General features: G+C 43.8%; 2 protein-coding genes across 3 annotated transcripts in view; both read right to left on the reverse strand.

Moving 5' to 3' along the window:
- Positions 1 to 16895, reverse strand: part of LOC127556273 (zinc finger protein 91-like) — a 132143-nt gene that overhangs the window by 48053 nt on the left and 67195 nt on the right. For both annotated transcript variants that reach the window (XM_051989326.1, XM_051989327.1), the window contains exon 2: positions 13980 to 14051. The gene's annotated coding sequence lies outside the window, so the exon portion shown is untranslated. The remainder of the gene's footprint in view (positions 1 to 13979; positions 14052 to 16895) is intronic.
- LOC127556272 (zinc finger protein 91-like) overlaps positions 1 to 16895 on the reverse strand; it is a 90143-nt gene that overhangs the window by 5985 nt on the left and 67263 nt on the right. Inside the window, exon 2 of the mRNA XM_051989325.1 lies at positions 13980 to 14051. Within this exon, the coding sequence (XP_051845285.1) occupies positions 13980 to 14051 (72 nt within the window). The remainder of the gene's footprint in view (positions 1 to 13979; positions 14052 to 16895) is intronic.

Consider the following 16895-nt stretch of genomic DNA (forward strand, 5'->3'; position numbering starts at 1 on the left):
TCAATGAATCTTTATGTCATTAAGGTGAGACTATATAAAAGGCAGGTTACTTATACAGATGAGGCTCACACAGTGTCTTGCCCAGGGTCAACAAAGAAGTGACTAAGAGCTCAGATGATTCTGGAGGATCGGCTGGTTCCTAGGATCCACCCCAATTTCCAAATAAATCCTCTCTGAATCATCCCTTCTGCAACCTGGAGCTGGTTTTCCCCAGGCCATTTATGGATCTGGATGCAGTGTGGGCCCATAGGAATATGACTCCCCTTGGGGGGCTCTTCTGGGATTCACTTTTGCTCCACAACCATTCTGGCTATACGTGCTCTGATGTGCTGAGCAGGGTAATGTCACAGCAAGGTGACCACCCTGGCCTTCTAGGGGCAGGACGCTATGAGGGTCTGAGGGGGGTCGGGAGGGAGAGGACACAACTCTGAGGGAAGCTCTCAATAAACTGTCATGACCCTGATGACAAGGTTCAGTTCAAGAGGCTGAGGGGGATAGAAGGGAGAGGGCCAGATAGGAGAACCATATCCTGAAGACAGAGTGAAGTCAGCCACAGCAAATTCTAGACAAGTTGAAAAAGGAACCTGAAAAAAAGCCTTAACTCTGGAACATGTGTTCTCACTTAAACACGAGTTCTCCAGCCAGACTCCGGACTCTGATCCCCAAGATGAAGACCTCGGGGGCAGGCAGGAGCACCCCCTTTCAAGGAAGTCCCTGCTCTCTGTACTCTCGAGCCCACCTACCCCATGTCCTGTCCTCTGCACCAGACAGAACAAACCTAATCCCTTCTTTAGGCAACAGCCATGGATGAGTTCCTTCAAATGATCTTTCCTGGGTTGGGACTCAGGGTGCTTCAGCATCCAGATATTCCTCATAACAAAACAGAAGCAAATGCTAAAAGCTAGCATTTGTGAAATCCTTTAAGGCTTACAAAGCCCTTTAAAAATATCTCCTCATCATGACTACAACTCTGGGAAGTAGGTGTTATTATTATGCCCAGTTTAGGGATAAGAAGACATGATAATTGGGGCCATCACGTCCACATTCGTGGAAGCAATTTTTCTCAATTACAAGCAAAGGTGAAGAGAGATTTTGGGGGGCATATCAAGCTGACTTGTGCTTCAAATCCCCTAAGATCCCAAACATTTTCTGGGAAGAAACTGGGATTCACTTTTGCTCCACAACCATTCTGGCTATGTATATAGCCACTGTATACTATATAAAGCTGCCTCCCTCCCCTGAGTCTCTGCTGCATTTTCTTCTTACATCCCAACTCCCATGTTCTAGAATGTCAAGATTCTTTAGGATTCTGCAGATTTAAGGAGCATACTATCAAGCCCTTAATATTTTTTTTTTACCACTCATGGGCTTTTATAAAAGTGAATACACTATAAAAGCATCATGAAGTCACTTTATATCTTATGGAATCCCTTCTCTTTCTCACCCCCTTTCCCACCTCTTTAGTATCAGAGTAGCATTTAATCTTCATCAGTTCTTGTTCTCTCTCGTTTTCCATATTTTTTCCCAATTCCACAGAGAGACGCTCAGTAACACTTTCCAACACTTTCCAGACCCAAGGATGTGATTCATATGGGTAGAATGACTTGAAGTATTATAAAGGGCATCAAGGGATCTCTTACTATTCTTTTTTTTTCCACTTTTCTTGGAGCAAATCCTTGTTAGCATTTCTGGTCTATCACTTCTAGTGTAAACATTGTTTTCTTTATCCAGAAAACAGAAGGAAAATGAAAATTGATTTTCAGTTATTATCAACATATCCACGCCTAAAAGTGGTTATTCTTTAAGCCTTGTTTCCCCTCCAACTATAGAGCTAAAATAGAGCTAAAGAAACAAATACCTAACCAACCAAATATGTCCTTAGCTTCTCTCATCAACCTCTATTCTAAACTACAGAATCCCCTATACTATTTTTCCAATTTAATTAACTTTATTTTTACAATTAAATTAACCTTTATTTTAAAGAGTTACATTTTATGCAGTACAATATTCAGGGTACAGTCAAAAACCAATCTCCTCATATTTGATATTTTGTCCATTCTCGGGTTAATCCTATTTTACAGTTAAATCAAATCAAGCTTTACTATATCTCAGCTCTCAAAGTAGACTGCTTGCTTACTGATGATTTGAGAAAATATTGTAAAAGACATGAAGAAAAAATTATTATGTAAGCTATATATAATTCTAATCATATAAAAGCAGATTTTTAAATCAAAGAGATTTTAAAAAGTCAAAGAGATTATACATATATATATATATATATATAGAAGAAAAGTAAATATAACCAGTTGCCCTATAAAACAAACCTTAAAAGAATTGTTTCCATATAGGAACTTGCTTTCAAGTTTTGTATTTCTTCTTCACTTATTTCAGTTAGATCTATATTAGTCTACAATAAGAGCGCCTATGCCTTTCAAACAATCTATATTTAAATTCTATTTAAACATAAACTATTCTACATAAATAGAATAGTTATTTGTGGAGTAAATTCCTTTTTAAATGATCATGATTTTATAGTCTATCAGTAAAAGTCCCTGGAGGTTGGTCTGCTAAGAAAGAAAGCATCCAGTATACCTCTCTGTTCTCATCTAAGGTTAAAAGGAGAGAGGGAAGAGATCATAAAGTAGATAAATGTTAAAATAAAGTTGGTCAACTTATACTGGCTCATCTTTCATTTGAGACCAGAAAGTCTCAAATTACAATGACTGATCTGATATAGTTGGTTATCAGTCCTTAGAATACCCCTATGTCTCATTTTTGTTTCCCTTTCCTCCAAATGTTCCTTTCAGTAACTAACAGTAACAGCACACCAATACAATGATTAGGAAATGGATCAATATATCGTAGCGCATGGACATAATGGATGATTACTGCACCGTGAAAAGCAAAATGAAGAATTCAAAGAAACCTAGGAAGACTTATGAGTGAAAGCAGCAGAACCAGCAAAATAATATGCACAATGACAGCACTATCAATCAAGCTTAGCCCCAGAAAGGACTTAAGCAAATGGACTTTCCTTAGAAAGTGTACCAAATGTACCTTCCATAGAAGTGGCTGGAGATGGCAAATGTTGCATATACTGTCAGACTCGGTCAATAATCAGCAATATTCATTGCTGATAATTATTTTTCTTTTAAAATCTTTTTTATAATGGAATATTAAGAAAATAGGAAAGTGAGGAGGGTAGTTGCAAACGAAGGAAGTTTTTTCATAATAAAAGAAAAACCTGCTATCTCCCCCCATCCCTATCCCAGATAAAAACCCTTCTGAATTGTCAATGATTACAGAAGTGCTCAATTTCATCAAGTTTCATCAATTGAAGTTGTTGTGTGTTGAAGTGTGATCAACTTAGCAAAAGCAGCATTATCAGGTTGAATAGCAAATGAGTTTATTTCCCACAGTATATGTAAACTAAATATTAAAGGGGGAAAACTTATCAATAGCATAATTGGCACAAATAAAATAAATACATCCATTTTATATTGCATCAATAGTGGAAATGCTCTTACAGATCTTGAGATCATTCTTTGTTGAGTATTAGATCAAAAAAATAAGCAATATGGTTAAACATGCAAAAAAAAAAAAGCAGAAATGGAAGCTATGTATCAGGCATCTTCATAACCAAAACCCTACAACTCCAGCTTTTTAAAATGTTCTTCTGTTCTGCCCATCAGCCTGACTCACAGCAAGAACAAATTCTGGCACAATTAACTTTTGAAATACTATAGCAACCATCTTCCAATGAGGGACAGCGGCTGGAACAGTCTTTTTGAAATATATTCTGTGTGAAGCACCATGGGAATTATACAGGAGGGACAGCTGTTACTAGCCCTTGTGGTACATGATGAGTTCTTTATCATTCTTGTTAGTTGTCTTGTTTCTTTGTCGATAATGGCATTGAAATAAGCAAAAACAAAAACGAATAAACAAACAAACAAAAAAAACTCTGAATTCCCTTAGTCGATAGGTTAATACTTTAAAGACATTTGGTAAAAATCCAATTTTTATTTCTACCACTTCCAAGAGTTCCACTCTATCAAAAGGCAATTACCTTTTTATAAGAAACAAATGGCTTGTTGCTTCAACTGTTGAAAGGCTCCCAAGCCCATCTGCCAACAATCAAGCAGCACAAGGAGCCCCAGAGACAGAAGGTGAAGGACTACAGAGTCCCAGTCACAGAGCGTCCTGGCCGTTCCTGGCTCCCCGGAAAGCAGGTCACTCACCTTTCCCAACCAGACTCATAGGGCCCGGGAGAGTTAAATTCCCACCCCAAGTTTTAGAAAACCTGTGACACTGACATTTCTTCTCAGACACACAACTTTGCTTCACCTTCTGTACAATTCTTCTTGAAAGGTCAGTTGTTAGAGTGGGGGGATTGTGGATACCTGTTCCTACACAGGCTACAGATGACTGTGGAGCCTCCATAAACATTCCCTTGGGGTTTAGAGACAGACTACTCTAGTCAGAGTTAGAAAGAAGGACTTCCAGATTCCCCCACTCAAAACAGGAACAGACTGGATAGTATTCCCTTCTCTCCTCCCCAAATCCCTGCTCCAAGAGTGTCCTGGAGATCCCAGAGCAAACAAGATCAAGGTCACAGGTCAAGGGCAAAAAGCAGAGGACAGGAGGTCATATCTAGCCCTCAAGCCCAGCTCAGCCCAGACAAAAGAGCCTGAACCAAATGAATCTGGAGCCACCATCCCCAGCATCACACTCCCCATGAACAGGAAGACAACAGCCCCGGAACTCTAGGCAGTCTCTGAAGGCAGTGGGGGTCCCAGCCCTGGATGGAGAGGAGGCCACCGAATCTAACTCTCCCCAAAACCTCCTCAACGGTCAGAATTCTAATCGGCAAAATCATGAAGCACGGTGAGACATTCATGGAGCCCGGGCGGCTTCGGGGAGGGCAGAAGAGCTTGTGCACAAGTCCGGCTGGGAGCCTTCCAGCACCAGGGACAGATCCAGAGGATGGGATGCAGAAAGGGACCTGGCTACCCCGTGACTTACCCTGCGGAGCTGGGGCACAGACAGGACCATCAGCTCTAAGAACAATTTCCAACAAGCGAACCAGTCCCGTGGCTCTCAAGCCTGAAGGAAACGAGCCAAACCAAAGGGACTCACCGAACCGACAGTGAATGAGTCCGGTGAAACTCCCAACCTGACATAATCTGAAAGAATTTTGGAACTTAACCTTGTAAAATTCAGACCAGTAAAGCAATAAACAGAACTCCCCCAGATCATTCCACTGTAAAAGCCCCATCCAGAGCTGGGAAAGCAGAAGAAAAGGACAGAAACTCGAGCCTGACATTTATCCCCTTCACCCCACCAAATGTGCAGAGCCTAGCAGTAAGGCCCAAAGTCGAGAAGTTGACTTGGAGAATGAAAAAGAAGAAAAAGAAAGAGAAAAAATTTGTCCATAAAGAGCTATAAAGGTGACCGAAATACTCAAGAAACAAAGAAGAGAATGACTTGAAAATATTTACAAGCAAAACCTCAAAGAAAAGGACAGCTGGGGCACATGTCCAATAAGGATTCACAGAAGAATTAAAGAAGGAACTCAAAAATTAATTTAAAAAACAAATGATAGTAGTAAAGGGGAAAATAGGAAAAAGAGGCAAGGGCAAGGGAAGAAAAGAAAATTAGCAATTTAGGGAAAGAGTTATAAAACCTTTCTGAAGAAAATCCTTTTCAAAAATGAGAATTAGATTAATGGAAGCAGATGACTCCATGAAACATCAAGAGACAACACCAAGCAAAAAAATTGAAAACCTCATAGAATAAACAATTGACCCGGAAAACAGATCAAATTTAAAAATCAATGGATCACCCAAAAGTCATCATCAACAACAACAAAAGAACCTAGACAATATTTTTCAAGGAATTATTTTAAAAAAAAAACTCTAGAAAAATACAGTAACGAGTCCAAAATAATTCATATACCATGAAGTCATAATCAGGAACACAGAAGATCCGGCTAAATCTAGCAGCCACTAGTAAAAAAGGTGACTATTTGGTTAAAATATGATATCCCAGAATATACAGGATCTAGGTTTACATCCAAGAATAACCAACCCAACAAAACTGATTATTATCCCATGGGAGACAAGGGGGAGAAGAAATGGACCTTTAATTAAAGAGAGGATTTCCAAACATGCCTGAGACAAGTAGAAACAACCCAAAGACCAGAGCCAAAAAGAAAATTTAATGTACAAAGGAATCCAGATAGACATGAAAAAGTAATCATGAGTTTAAAAAAAACCTAACAGAAATAAAATTAAACTATATTTTCATATGAAGAGATATACCTTCCCAGAACTTTATCATTATTAGAATCATAGAAGAAATCTAAGTAGAGGACCTGATTGTGATTCTTTTGTGCTTAGATGATCTAAAAAGAAGAATGGATTGGAGAGGGAAGAATGAGGAAAATTATTTCCCACAAATGAGGTGTAAAAAGATTACATACAAAAAGAAGGGGGTACCAGGAAGGAATGGACAAAAAAAAACCTCACTCTTATCTGCATTGGGTAAAGGAAGAAAAAATACATTAACACAAATCTGGGTACAAAAATACAAGTAACTGAACAAGGAAATGGGAACAATCCTGGAACAGTAATAATACACAAAAGAGTTTAAATAAGGATTTGGAGCACAATCTATTACACTTCAGCTGAAATAAAAGACAGAGGTAGTAGTCATGACTTCAGACAAAACAAAAGCAAAATTATACCCAATAAAGAGATAAGTAAGCACAGACAGCACATTTGGTTAAAAGACAATGAATTAATATCAATACTAGGCATGTGTAAGATGACATAGTATCTTAATTTTTAAAGGAAAGATTTAAAGAATTGACAGTTAAACTATAATAATGAGGGAATCTCAATTTATCCTTTTCAGACCTAGATAAATAGAACCAAAAAAAAAAAGTAGAATCATTAGAAAAGTCTAGTATAAAAGTTATCTGGGAAATTTTGAAAGGGGAATGGAAACTATACATGGTACCTTCTTAAAATTAGCCATGTGTTAACACATAAAACCTTCATAAACAAATGCAGAAAAGCAGATATTAACTGCATCTTTTACTGACCATGACGTAATAAAATTATATTCAATAAAGGGTTGTTGAAACAAAGATTTAAAATGGACTGGGAAACTGTGTTGCTGAGTTGCAATAAAAGGGCAGATGAGATATTTATTCCAATTCCCTATGACTTCCCAAACCACTCCAAAACAGAAAAGATAAAAGCAAATTCAACTACTTCAATAGTCAAGGACACTCAGAATCCAAAAGAAATTAATCCCCCTCCCCAATAAAACCTCAGAAGTTGATACTCACTGACCTGAGCTCACTCAGAGCCCTCTCCCAACCCCATGCTACCAGGGCATGACAGAGGCTCACTTATATTAAAACCCATCCCATCCCCTTCCTCTTTCCACTGATGTTGAGGCTGGGAAGTTTGGTGTGACCTCAACAGTCACAACCCTCCAGGACCAAACCCAGAGCCGCTGGTGCCAGCAGAATCTGGGCCCGAAAACTAAGGGACAGAGGAAAGGCCCCAAGACAGCAGAGCAGGACCCCAACCACACCAGGGGAGGACCCCACGGGGCTCCCTTCTGACAGCCACAATTCCACTGAGGCAGCAGCGAACCACAGATGAGCCAGTGCAAGAGGAGGCTGGGATGCTGAGATCCAGGCTCTTTAGAAACCCTAATTGAGAAGGGAGGAAGTCAGGAAACAAGGGAGGGTCAAAAAATCTACAACTGCCAAAAGTTTCAAGAAGAAATCTTAAAGACCTACAACACAAACAGATCAATCAACAGGAAAAACAGTAACGGGGGAAATAGGGCTTCCAGATCCAGTAAATGAGTGCAGATACCTATCAATCAAAGCTTGAGGAGACAGAAAACCTGTGGAATTTGAAAAGACAGAGCCATAACAAGCTACTTCTGAATGGTTTAAAATACAAATATAATTATGGGAGTGGAATTTATATCTTGCACAGCAAAAAAAAAAAAACCAGAATAAAAAAAAATGTTCAATGTATTAGAAAGCTTCACCAAAGAAACAAAAGAGAGAACAATAAACAGGGAATGAAAAATACAGAAGTGAAAGACAATCTAGAGGAAGAGAAGCAAAAACAAAAAAAATTAAAAAGAAAATGTGCTCACTATGCAAAGCAAAGCATTTGGATCTCAAAGACAAGATGTGAAGAAGTAATCTAATAATCACAGGTTTCCCAGAAAAATACAACAGGACAAAAAAACCTTAACACCATAACGAGGGAAATAAGAGAAGGTAACTGCCCAGAACTTCAAAGAAAATGAAATTCTACTTAAAAGAATTCAGAAATCATTTCCAGAAAAAAAAAAAGCCCCAATGTGCAAACTGTAAGACACAGGGGTTAAATTTAACAATCTAATTCAGCAACAAGTTCTTCAAGCCATCAGAAGAGATCAGAATGTACAGCCACAAGACTATTCAGTACCCTCTAGAAAAAGGAAAAGAGAATGGAATAATATTTATTCTGAATAAATTATTATTTAATTTTATAATTTATATTATTTATACATATTTATATACTTTACTATATATTTATATATTTTGTAACTTATATTAATTAATAATATAATATAACCTAAATAATAATAAATAAATAAAATAATTAAATATTCAGAATATTTATTCCAAAGAGCAATGGAGATCAGGATGCAGCCCAGGGTGACCTAGGTTACAACCGGAGCTTAACTATATAAGTCAAAAGATGGACTTTCAATAATAAAGAAGAGTTGAAACATTTTTAGAAAGAAAACCAGAAGTGAAGAAATTATTTGCTTCTTGAATACTTCAAAAACCAGAATTGAGGCAAGAGTAAATAAATCAGGCAGCAATAGTAATAAAGTAAAACAGAAAAACCAGTAAGAGACATCTCTGAAGGTACCCAAGGAGGCAACAGTGAAGGAAGAAATCTGATCACAACTAAAAGAAAGGGATAGAGAGTGGGCATGAGAAACAGAACCAAGCAACACCTACTAAAACAAAGCAGTCAGTGTCTATTTTGTGGGACTACACTGAAAGGTACATGAAAAGGAGCAGAAAAAGGGGACAAGGAAGAGTGAGTGATGAACCAGTGATACGGGATAGGGGATCTCTATGATCTCAGAAAGAGAACAGCCTAAAGGAAAGGGTGCAAAGGGAGGCAAAGATTGAAGTGGGGGAGGCCTTAATTTGGGGCGAGAGGGCTCCTTTGATGAATGCTGCCAGGGGTGAAAGGAGCTGAGGACCTTGGACATAAAGAAGCCTCTGGGATTTGGTGTCTGGGAACTTTACTTGACCTGGGAGTGAGGGAGTCCGATGAGTACCAGGGAGAGGGGCCTAACCTTGGGCATCATCCTCTCTGACCCCTGCAATAATGGGCACAGTTCTAGAAGCAAGACCCAGGAAGGGGAAATCCCTTGGGCAAGCCCTACAGGACCCTGGCAGAGAGATGTCTAACAAATACAGAGAAAAGAAAGAGACTGGCTAACCGTGGAGATCAGGTATCAGACAATGAGCAACTAGAGTAACAGAGTGTGGAGGAATCCTTTTGAGAAAGGGGTACGAAAAATGAAACTAGAAAACCAGTGAACAGGACTAACTGAAGGGGAGGAAAGGAGAACCTACTTGACTCAAAGGAAAAAATGAGGCAGAAGAAATATATAACCAGAAAAAAAGATAAAAGGAGGAGAGAGGAACAAAGACACAAAACACTGAAGGGAAAGGGTAACAAAGAGAAAAGGAACTGGGGGTACGAAGAGAACCAGTGGGAACAGGGACACCTTTAAAAGGAAAAGGTGAAAGTAAAATCATTGAAGGAACATATTGCTGCATCTGTAGCAGAAGGAAGGGGAAAAAACATAACTGGAAAAACAAACCCAGAAAACAAAACAGTTTTGCTCCTGGAGGAAAAGGGAGCCATGAACTTTACTGCATAGGGGACGGTCAACATCCCCTGAGCATAGGGGAGCACTTTCTGACCACGTGGAGGAGAGACGGGAGCCGGAAGGACTGGAGGCGAGGGGATGTGAGGCCCTTCGGGGGGGCATCCCTCAGGATCTTGTCCCGACCTCGTTAGTTGGCTTGGGGATCTCATCCGTTCCCAACTTGGGGAACGGCATTTCTTTAGGAGGTCCAGCAGATCATCCGGGGCAGCTAGGTGACACAGAGGTTAAAAGTGGGCCTGGAGTCAGGAAGAGCTGAGTTCAAATCCAGCCTCAGATATTAGCTATATGACCCTGGGCAAATCCTGTGACCCCACTTACCTCAGTTTCCTCATCTGTAAAATGAGCTGGAGAAGGAAATGACTAATCACACCAAGAAAACCCCAACTGGGATCTCAAAGGGTTAGACATGCCTGAAATAACAACACTCTCAGATGAGTGGGTGGGGATGGGGGGAGGCTCTGGAGATTTCAGGAGTGGTGAATGGATTTGGAAAAGCTGGTGAGGGGACCATGAATCAACAAGGAGCTATGGAAGGACTGCCTGAGCCCAGGGAGGACCCAGGCAGCCCAGGGCCGGAGGCTCTCCATTTTCTCCTGAAGCACATAAATAGGAGCAAACATAGCGGCTGTGGTGGTGACCCAGGGCTCAGGTTTGGCAGAGTTCTTTTCCACAACAGGGTAAAGGACATGGGGTTTCTAGAGGAGAGGATGGTACAGAGCTGAACTTGTTCACCGAGGGGTCCAGTTGGAGCCAGAAAGGATGAAGGAATCCCAGAACTCTTCTACATAAGAGAAGTGCCTTGTGTGCAGCTGAGATGGGGTGAAGGTAGGAAGCAAGAATACAATGCATTCTAATGTGGAAAAAATATTATTTTTAATTTATTTGTCATAAAGACAATAGGGGGCCATTAGATCTTCTTAAGCAAAAGAGTGACATGATCAGAAGAGGGCATAAGGAATATCAATTAAGATTTGAGAGATGGATGCTGGAAGACTAATTAGAAAGCCACTAAAATATTCCAGGTACCTCCTACTAGCATCTGGGGCTGCTTATTACTGGAAGGAGGAAGAAGAATTAAGAACCACATTGGAGCAAATTCATAGAGAAGTAGCAATGGAAGAAGACACCCACCCTAAGAATAGTAGACTAGCAGAAGGAGGTTTTCTGGTATATCTGCTTCACAAATATCTAAAAATACACCAGGCTGTCCTAATTAGAAAACCCAAGAAAAATCACAATAGGTTATTATTCTAGCACAAGTCAGATAAGCTTAGAAGATAAATATTTAATTGGGGAAAAGAAATATAAGAACAATTCTCCAACTGGTTAAAAAAAAAAAAAAAGGGTCAAAGGATACGAAAGGGCAATTTCCACCAGAAGCTATAAATAGCCCTATGAACACACGCTAACTATCACTAAGGTTTAAAAAGGCAAATTCAAGCAACTCTGATCTTCCACAGATGAAAGAAAATGAGCAGCATTGGAAGGCTGAGGCACATCAGTTCAGGATTGGGAAGGTGTGAACCGGTCCAGTCATTCTTAAAAACAACTTGGAATGATGATCCAAAAGTTACTAATTTGGGCATTTCCATAGAGTTTCCATTAGTAGTCTTATAGACCAAAAAGATCAAAGAAAGAAAAAATCCAGTGGAACAAAAATACTTTTAGCAGCTCTCTGTATAGTAGCAAAGAACTAGAAAGGGAGAGAGGGGCTGTGGGAATAATTTGAAGGATGAATGAACTGACTGTATTAGGATTTACAGAAATACATTAATCCATTAAGAAATGACGAAAAGGATGACTTCGGAGTAACTCGGGAAGACTTGTATGATTTGATAAAGAAGGAGATGAACAGAACCAGAAATATAATTTATATAATAACAAATAATTTTGGAAGATTTAAGAATTCTGATCAATGAAAAGACCAATCACGAATCCAAAAGATGTATGAGAAAGACCGCTACCTAACTCAGAAGCGATGCGCTTAAAGTTGCAGGACGAACTATACGTTTTAACACGGTCAGTGTGGGAATTTATTTTGCCTTTCTATGCTTATTTCTTACAAGAATTTTGTTTTCCTTTTCTTTCCCCCAGTGAGACAGAGGGAGGTGGGGAGAGATAATAAATGCTTGTTCATTTTGACTGAATTTATGTTTTTCTTAAGGACATGTAATAAATTCTGCAAACTTTCTCACACAATACAAACCTTACCCAACATGAGAGGATTCATAAAGGAGAGGAAAATTAGCCACACTAGCTCTGGCTATATGAATATATATTAAATAAATTTCCTATAACATTGTTGAAGGAGAGGAGTTGTTCTATTTTGTAAGATATTTTCATTTAATGAGGGGACTTAAAACAGTCATATGCACTGTTATAATTAATGAGCTCAATTTGGAATCTGACATTTTCTTATTGAAAATATTGCCTAGGGACTGAAATCTACCTTACCACCTTCCCATGTTTCTCTTTCTGATCCTAATCTTTTATCACGCCTTTTTCTCTGTGCTCGCTGTCTCCTAATCCTATTCTTCACGTATAGTGACTTCTGAGCAGCAAAGGTCTCTTGAAGGAAGTGACTCAAGCTGAGGGAGCTTCAGTGTAAAGGATTTGAGGAGCCGGACCGGCAGCATCTCGGGCCCGGAGAACCAGCCGTGTGGACAGAGTCCGCAGAGAGGAGATGGAACAAGGAGTTGGGACAGAACACTGAGAACGGAGGGGGAGTCACACGCAGTCTGGGAAGACTGTTGGGCGTCAGAGTGGGATACATGCCAGTGTACAAACCAGGGAGTGTTGGGAGGGGAGAGTGTTTTGTTATGGAAAACCCAGCAGGAAGGATGGCGCTGGTTAGGAGTCGGAATCTGACCGGAGGCCTATTTGAGAAGGAAGGGCCAGGGGTCTGTTAGGAGACTGGGCACAGAGGCCCAGGTCAGAAGTGAGGAGAGCTGGGCCCAACCACTCAGTCCTGGAAGCCGGAGGGTCTCCCCTTCTCAGGCACCCTTTGAGCTACACATTCGCTGCCTCTCTCTCCCTGAAATGCTTCCGATAAGAAATGTCCAAAAGCAGCTGGGATGCGGGACCTACGGTCCAGAACAACAGCGCGGGACTGAACTGGTTCACCAACGGTCAAAGTGAGGGAGAGAGAAGGCCATGGGTGCGAGGGGGGAAGCTGAGGGCTGGAGGACACAGTAAGCACAAAGAACAAAGGCAGAGGTCCTGAGGCGGAGGAAGAGGTGGAAGGGCAAGGGAGAGGCTGTAACCAGGGGCGTGGAGCCCTGCTGTGTGGGGCCAGGTGGGGCCACCGGAATTGGTGGGGAGACAAAGGCTGGGCCAGGCCCCGAACTCCCCAAGGAACAAGGCTGAGCTGGGCTGGACGCAGGCTGCCTGGGGCCTGCCACGTGCTGGGTGAAGGAGAAGCCTCAAGGCAGCATCATGGGTGGGTGCTAGGGGTCAGGGATGTCGCCCTGCTCTCCAGACGGAACGCTTGGGGGTCCGGCAGGACCCCGCAGGGTAAACTGGAGATGGGCTCAGAGAAGGCACGAAGAGTGGGGAGGGCAAGGAAAGGTTCCTGCAGAAGGTGGGCCTTTAGCTGGGCCCGAGGAGGAGCCAGGGAATGCCAGGCAGAGAAATGAGGGGCACAGGGGTCAGCCATGAAGAGGAGCCACAAGGGGCAAGGCCCCCCTCAGGGAAGCCCAAGGGGTACAGGGGAATCCTGGGAAGGGCAAGGGCAGGGAGACGTATCCCAATCCCCCCAGGGTGATCAGGAGTCATGGGAGAGCAGCCAGCCCCGCAGGAGGTGGTGAGGTAGGCAGAGCAGGGCCCATCTCAGGGCCAGAAGACGACGAGGGCGGGAAGGGAAGGCAGCACCGGTCCCTTCTGGGCTACACGCGCCGGGGGTGTCACTGAGAGGGGCCCAAAGCGGGACCGAAGCCCGGGGGCCACACGCTGACCATAACCGGTTCTGGCTCTCGTACCTGGGGAGCGTGCTTTTCCTGCAACGGTCTCTCCGGGAGCTTCCTCTGTGGTCTTAGCGCTCAGTTCCAAATCTGAAAAACAGCAAGAAAAACGGTGAATGTCACTGAGCCAGGGAAAAGAAAGGCTGACTTACTATGGGAATGGCGGGCAGGAAGCGCGCTGCCTCGTGCTCCCGTCCTGACCCTGGGCCGGGGGTCCGAGGTAAGCGGCAACGCAAGAGCCTGAAGGAGGCCGGAGACGGACTCTGGCTTTCTCCCCGTGCAGAGGGCGAGGAGAGACCAGCTCAAATACGTAAACATGAGATGTCCAAGAGAAACAGATGCAGACAGCACTCACCCCCGGAGAGCAAAATGAATCCACAGCAAAGGACGGAGGGAGGGAGAACATCTCAAGATGAGCAGAGTTAAGGGGAACCCTCTGGGACCAGGACACAGTGCCCATAGGGCACTCTTTAGCCTGGCCCTGGATTTCTTTCCTTGCTCGGTCTGGGGGCCACGGCCCCAGTGCATCCCCAGCACTATCAGGGCTTCCATGGACAAGAACCCTTCAACATCCAGCCCCTGGGCTTCTTACAAGCAAGGCCTCTGGACCAGGCCGCCCGGCCTCCTTCTGTTCCTTCCCTTTGTGAGGCTGGCCCCTAAGGCCTCCCAGGAGGAGACCCCAAGCTGCACCGGCAGGCCGAGCCTCAAGGGAGGACGGGGACAGCCTAACTTCTTGCCTAACGCAATAGACAATCATTGATCCTTTGACGGGGTCCCCTCCTCTCTAGTTAACCTGCTACCCATCCCCAGTTCTTCCTCTGAGCCACTCAAAGACTGGCATTTGGGGAAGGAGGGAGAGGAGAGAGAAAGGAAGGGGAGACGCAGGACACATTGTTTAAGTCTGAACTCTGTTACCTTTTTAATACTAGACGACAACCAAAAACCAAGCTTTGATCTGTAGCTTTTGTGGATTTCTGAAGGACAAACACTCAATCAGCTCCTCTGGCACCCATACAATCCCTGCCCTTGGTTGCCCTTTGGGGGCCTTCTTGTCTCTGGTCTCACCAGGCACAGGCTCGCCTCGGTCTATTTCGGTACAGACCCTTTGGGTCACCCGGAAGGACCGTCCAATTCATGGTCCCATCAAAGCCCATCAGTCATTTTCTGCTCTTGTCAACTAGCAATCTGACGCCAGTGAAAAGGGAGGTGAAGGATGAGACCTGAGAGGGTGGCGGGATCGAGGGAAATCGGGCTGAACTTTACGGACACGTCCGGCTACCCCAGCACGTCCTTCATTTCCTCTAATTCCCTCTAAGCATCGCAGCAAAGTCCAGCCCCATCCTCACCTCCCGGCACTTAGAAAAATCTCCAGCGGGTTCAGGGGCCTTCCCCTCCCTGCGCCCCAGGAGGCGAAGCTCTTGTCCCGGCAGGCTCTGGTAGAGCCAGGAAGAAACTGGGAGGCAAGCGAAGGAGACGCCAGTTCCTTTACCTCCCAGGGTTAAGAATCTCTGGATGTGCTCAAACCCACCTGGAAACTTCACTATCAACAGAGCAAGTAATTCTCGCCTCATTGAAAAGACCTGAGGAAGGGGAGGGCCCAGGGCTGGTTAGTGGACACTTGTGAGGAAGTTTTTCCTTCCGAGAGTCTTACGCCTGCCCCCTAGCTCCTGGCTCTCCCTTCCCCCGGGCAGCCAGCAAGGCTGCCTCCCTGCTTGTTCCAGGCACGCGTTGCCACGTCCTTCCAGCGCTCCTCACAGGACCAAGACAGGGGAGCTTCGGCACGCTGGGCACCCCTTGTGGACTCCCACGCTATCAAGGTGGAGACCGGAACCGAACACCACGACTGCTGAGGAGGGCAGGGAACATATGGGGCCCTCACCCCCCATTCGCTGTGTGCTCGGGCTCAGAAACACCGAATGAGCCCCGTTTGGGGGCTTCTGTATCACATGGCCAATTCCTGCTGAACCTGCCCTCTCCTGAAACGCCCCAACTTAGTCAGAATCACCACTGCCAGCCACGTCCCCCCCGGACTGCTGCACCCCCACCCGCCCCCAAATGTATCGAGGCCCTTTGGGCCCTGCCTGTCCCCTGCACATTCATTCTGCTTCCATCTGTGCCTTTATCGAAGTGAGAGCGAGAAACAGGACTGACTCCGGCCGGGAAAAGAGCCCCCTCTTCCATGGAGACTGGAGTAAAGGGACAGACAGGGCAGGAGGGGGATGGGGTGGATGGGGAGAGGGAGTTCCCAGACAGCGGCCTCCATCTTCAAAGTAAAATCCGAAGCAAAAGGGGCGGACAGGAAGAAGGGAATACTCCTCCAAGACAGAAAAAAGCTCTGGAACATGTGCTGTGCAAACTGGGTTCTAGAACGACTTCAGGAGGCACTTTGCCTTGCTGCGCCGCGGGTCAGGGTGGGAGAAGAACACCCAAATGTGCAGTGGACCGACCAGTGTGGCGACATGAAGCTGTCCACCTCGGGTCAGCGTATGAGTGGGAAGGAGCAAGGCAGTGAGCTTAACGGATAACAAGTATAAGTCACTAAGAATCATTTGTCTCAGTTTTCCCATCTGTAAATGGGGATTGTAACAGCACCTACCTGCCAGGAATGTTGTGGGAATCAAATGAAATATTTGTAACGTGCTTAGCACAGGGCCCGGCACGCAGGAGAACCTAAATAAGGGTCTGTTTGCTTCTTTCCTTCCTCGTCCCTCTCTCCTTCCTTCCTCCTCCTAGCAAATGCGATGTAGTGAATAGACAGACTTACAAAAGCTAGTGCTTTAAGGCTGGTAAAATATTCTGCAACTTTAATCTCATTTTAGTCTCACAACAATCCTGGAAGGAGGACACGCGTTATCCTAATTCTACAGAGAAGGAAACAGATCGACCCGGAGACTTGCCCAGTGACATACAACTTAGGAAAGACTGGAACTCGAG

This window comes from Antechinus flavipes, chromosome 3 (genome assembly GCF_016432865.1).
Source record: "Antechinus flavipes isolate AdamAnt ecotype Samford, QLD, Australia chromosome 3, AdamAnt_v2, whole genome shotgun sequence".
In the NCBI taxonomy this organism is placed as follows: domain Eukaryota; kingdom Metazoa; phylum Chordata; class Mammalia; order Dasyuromorphia; family Dasyuridae; genus Antechinus; species Antechinus flavipes.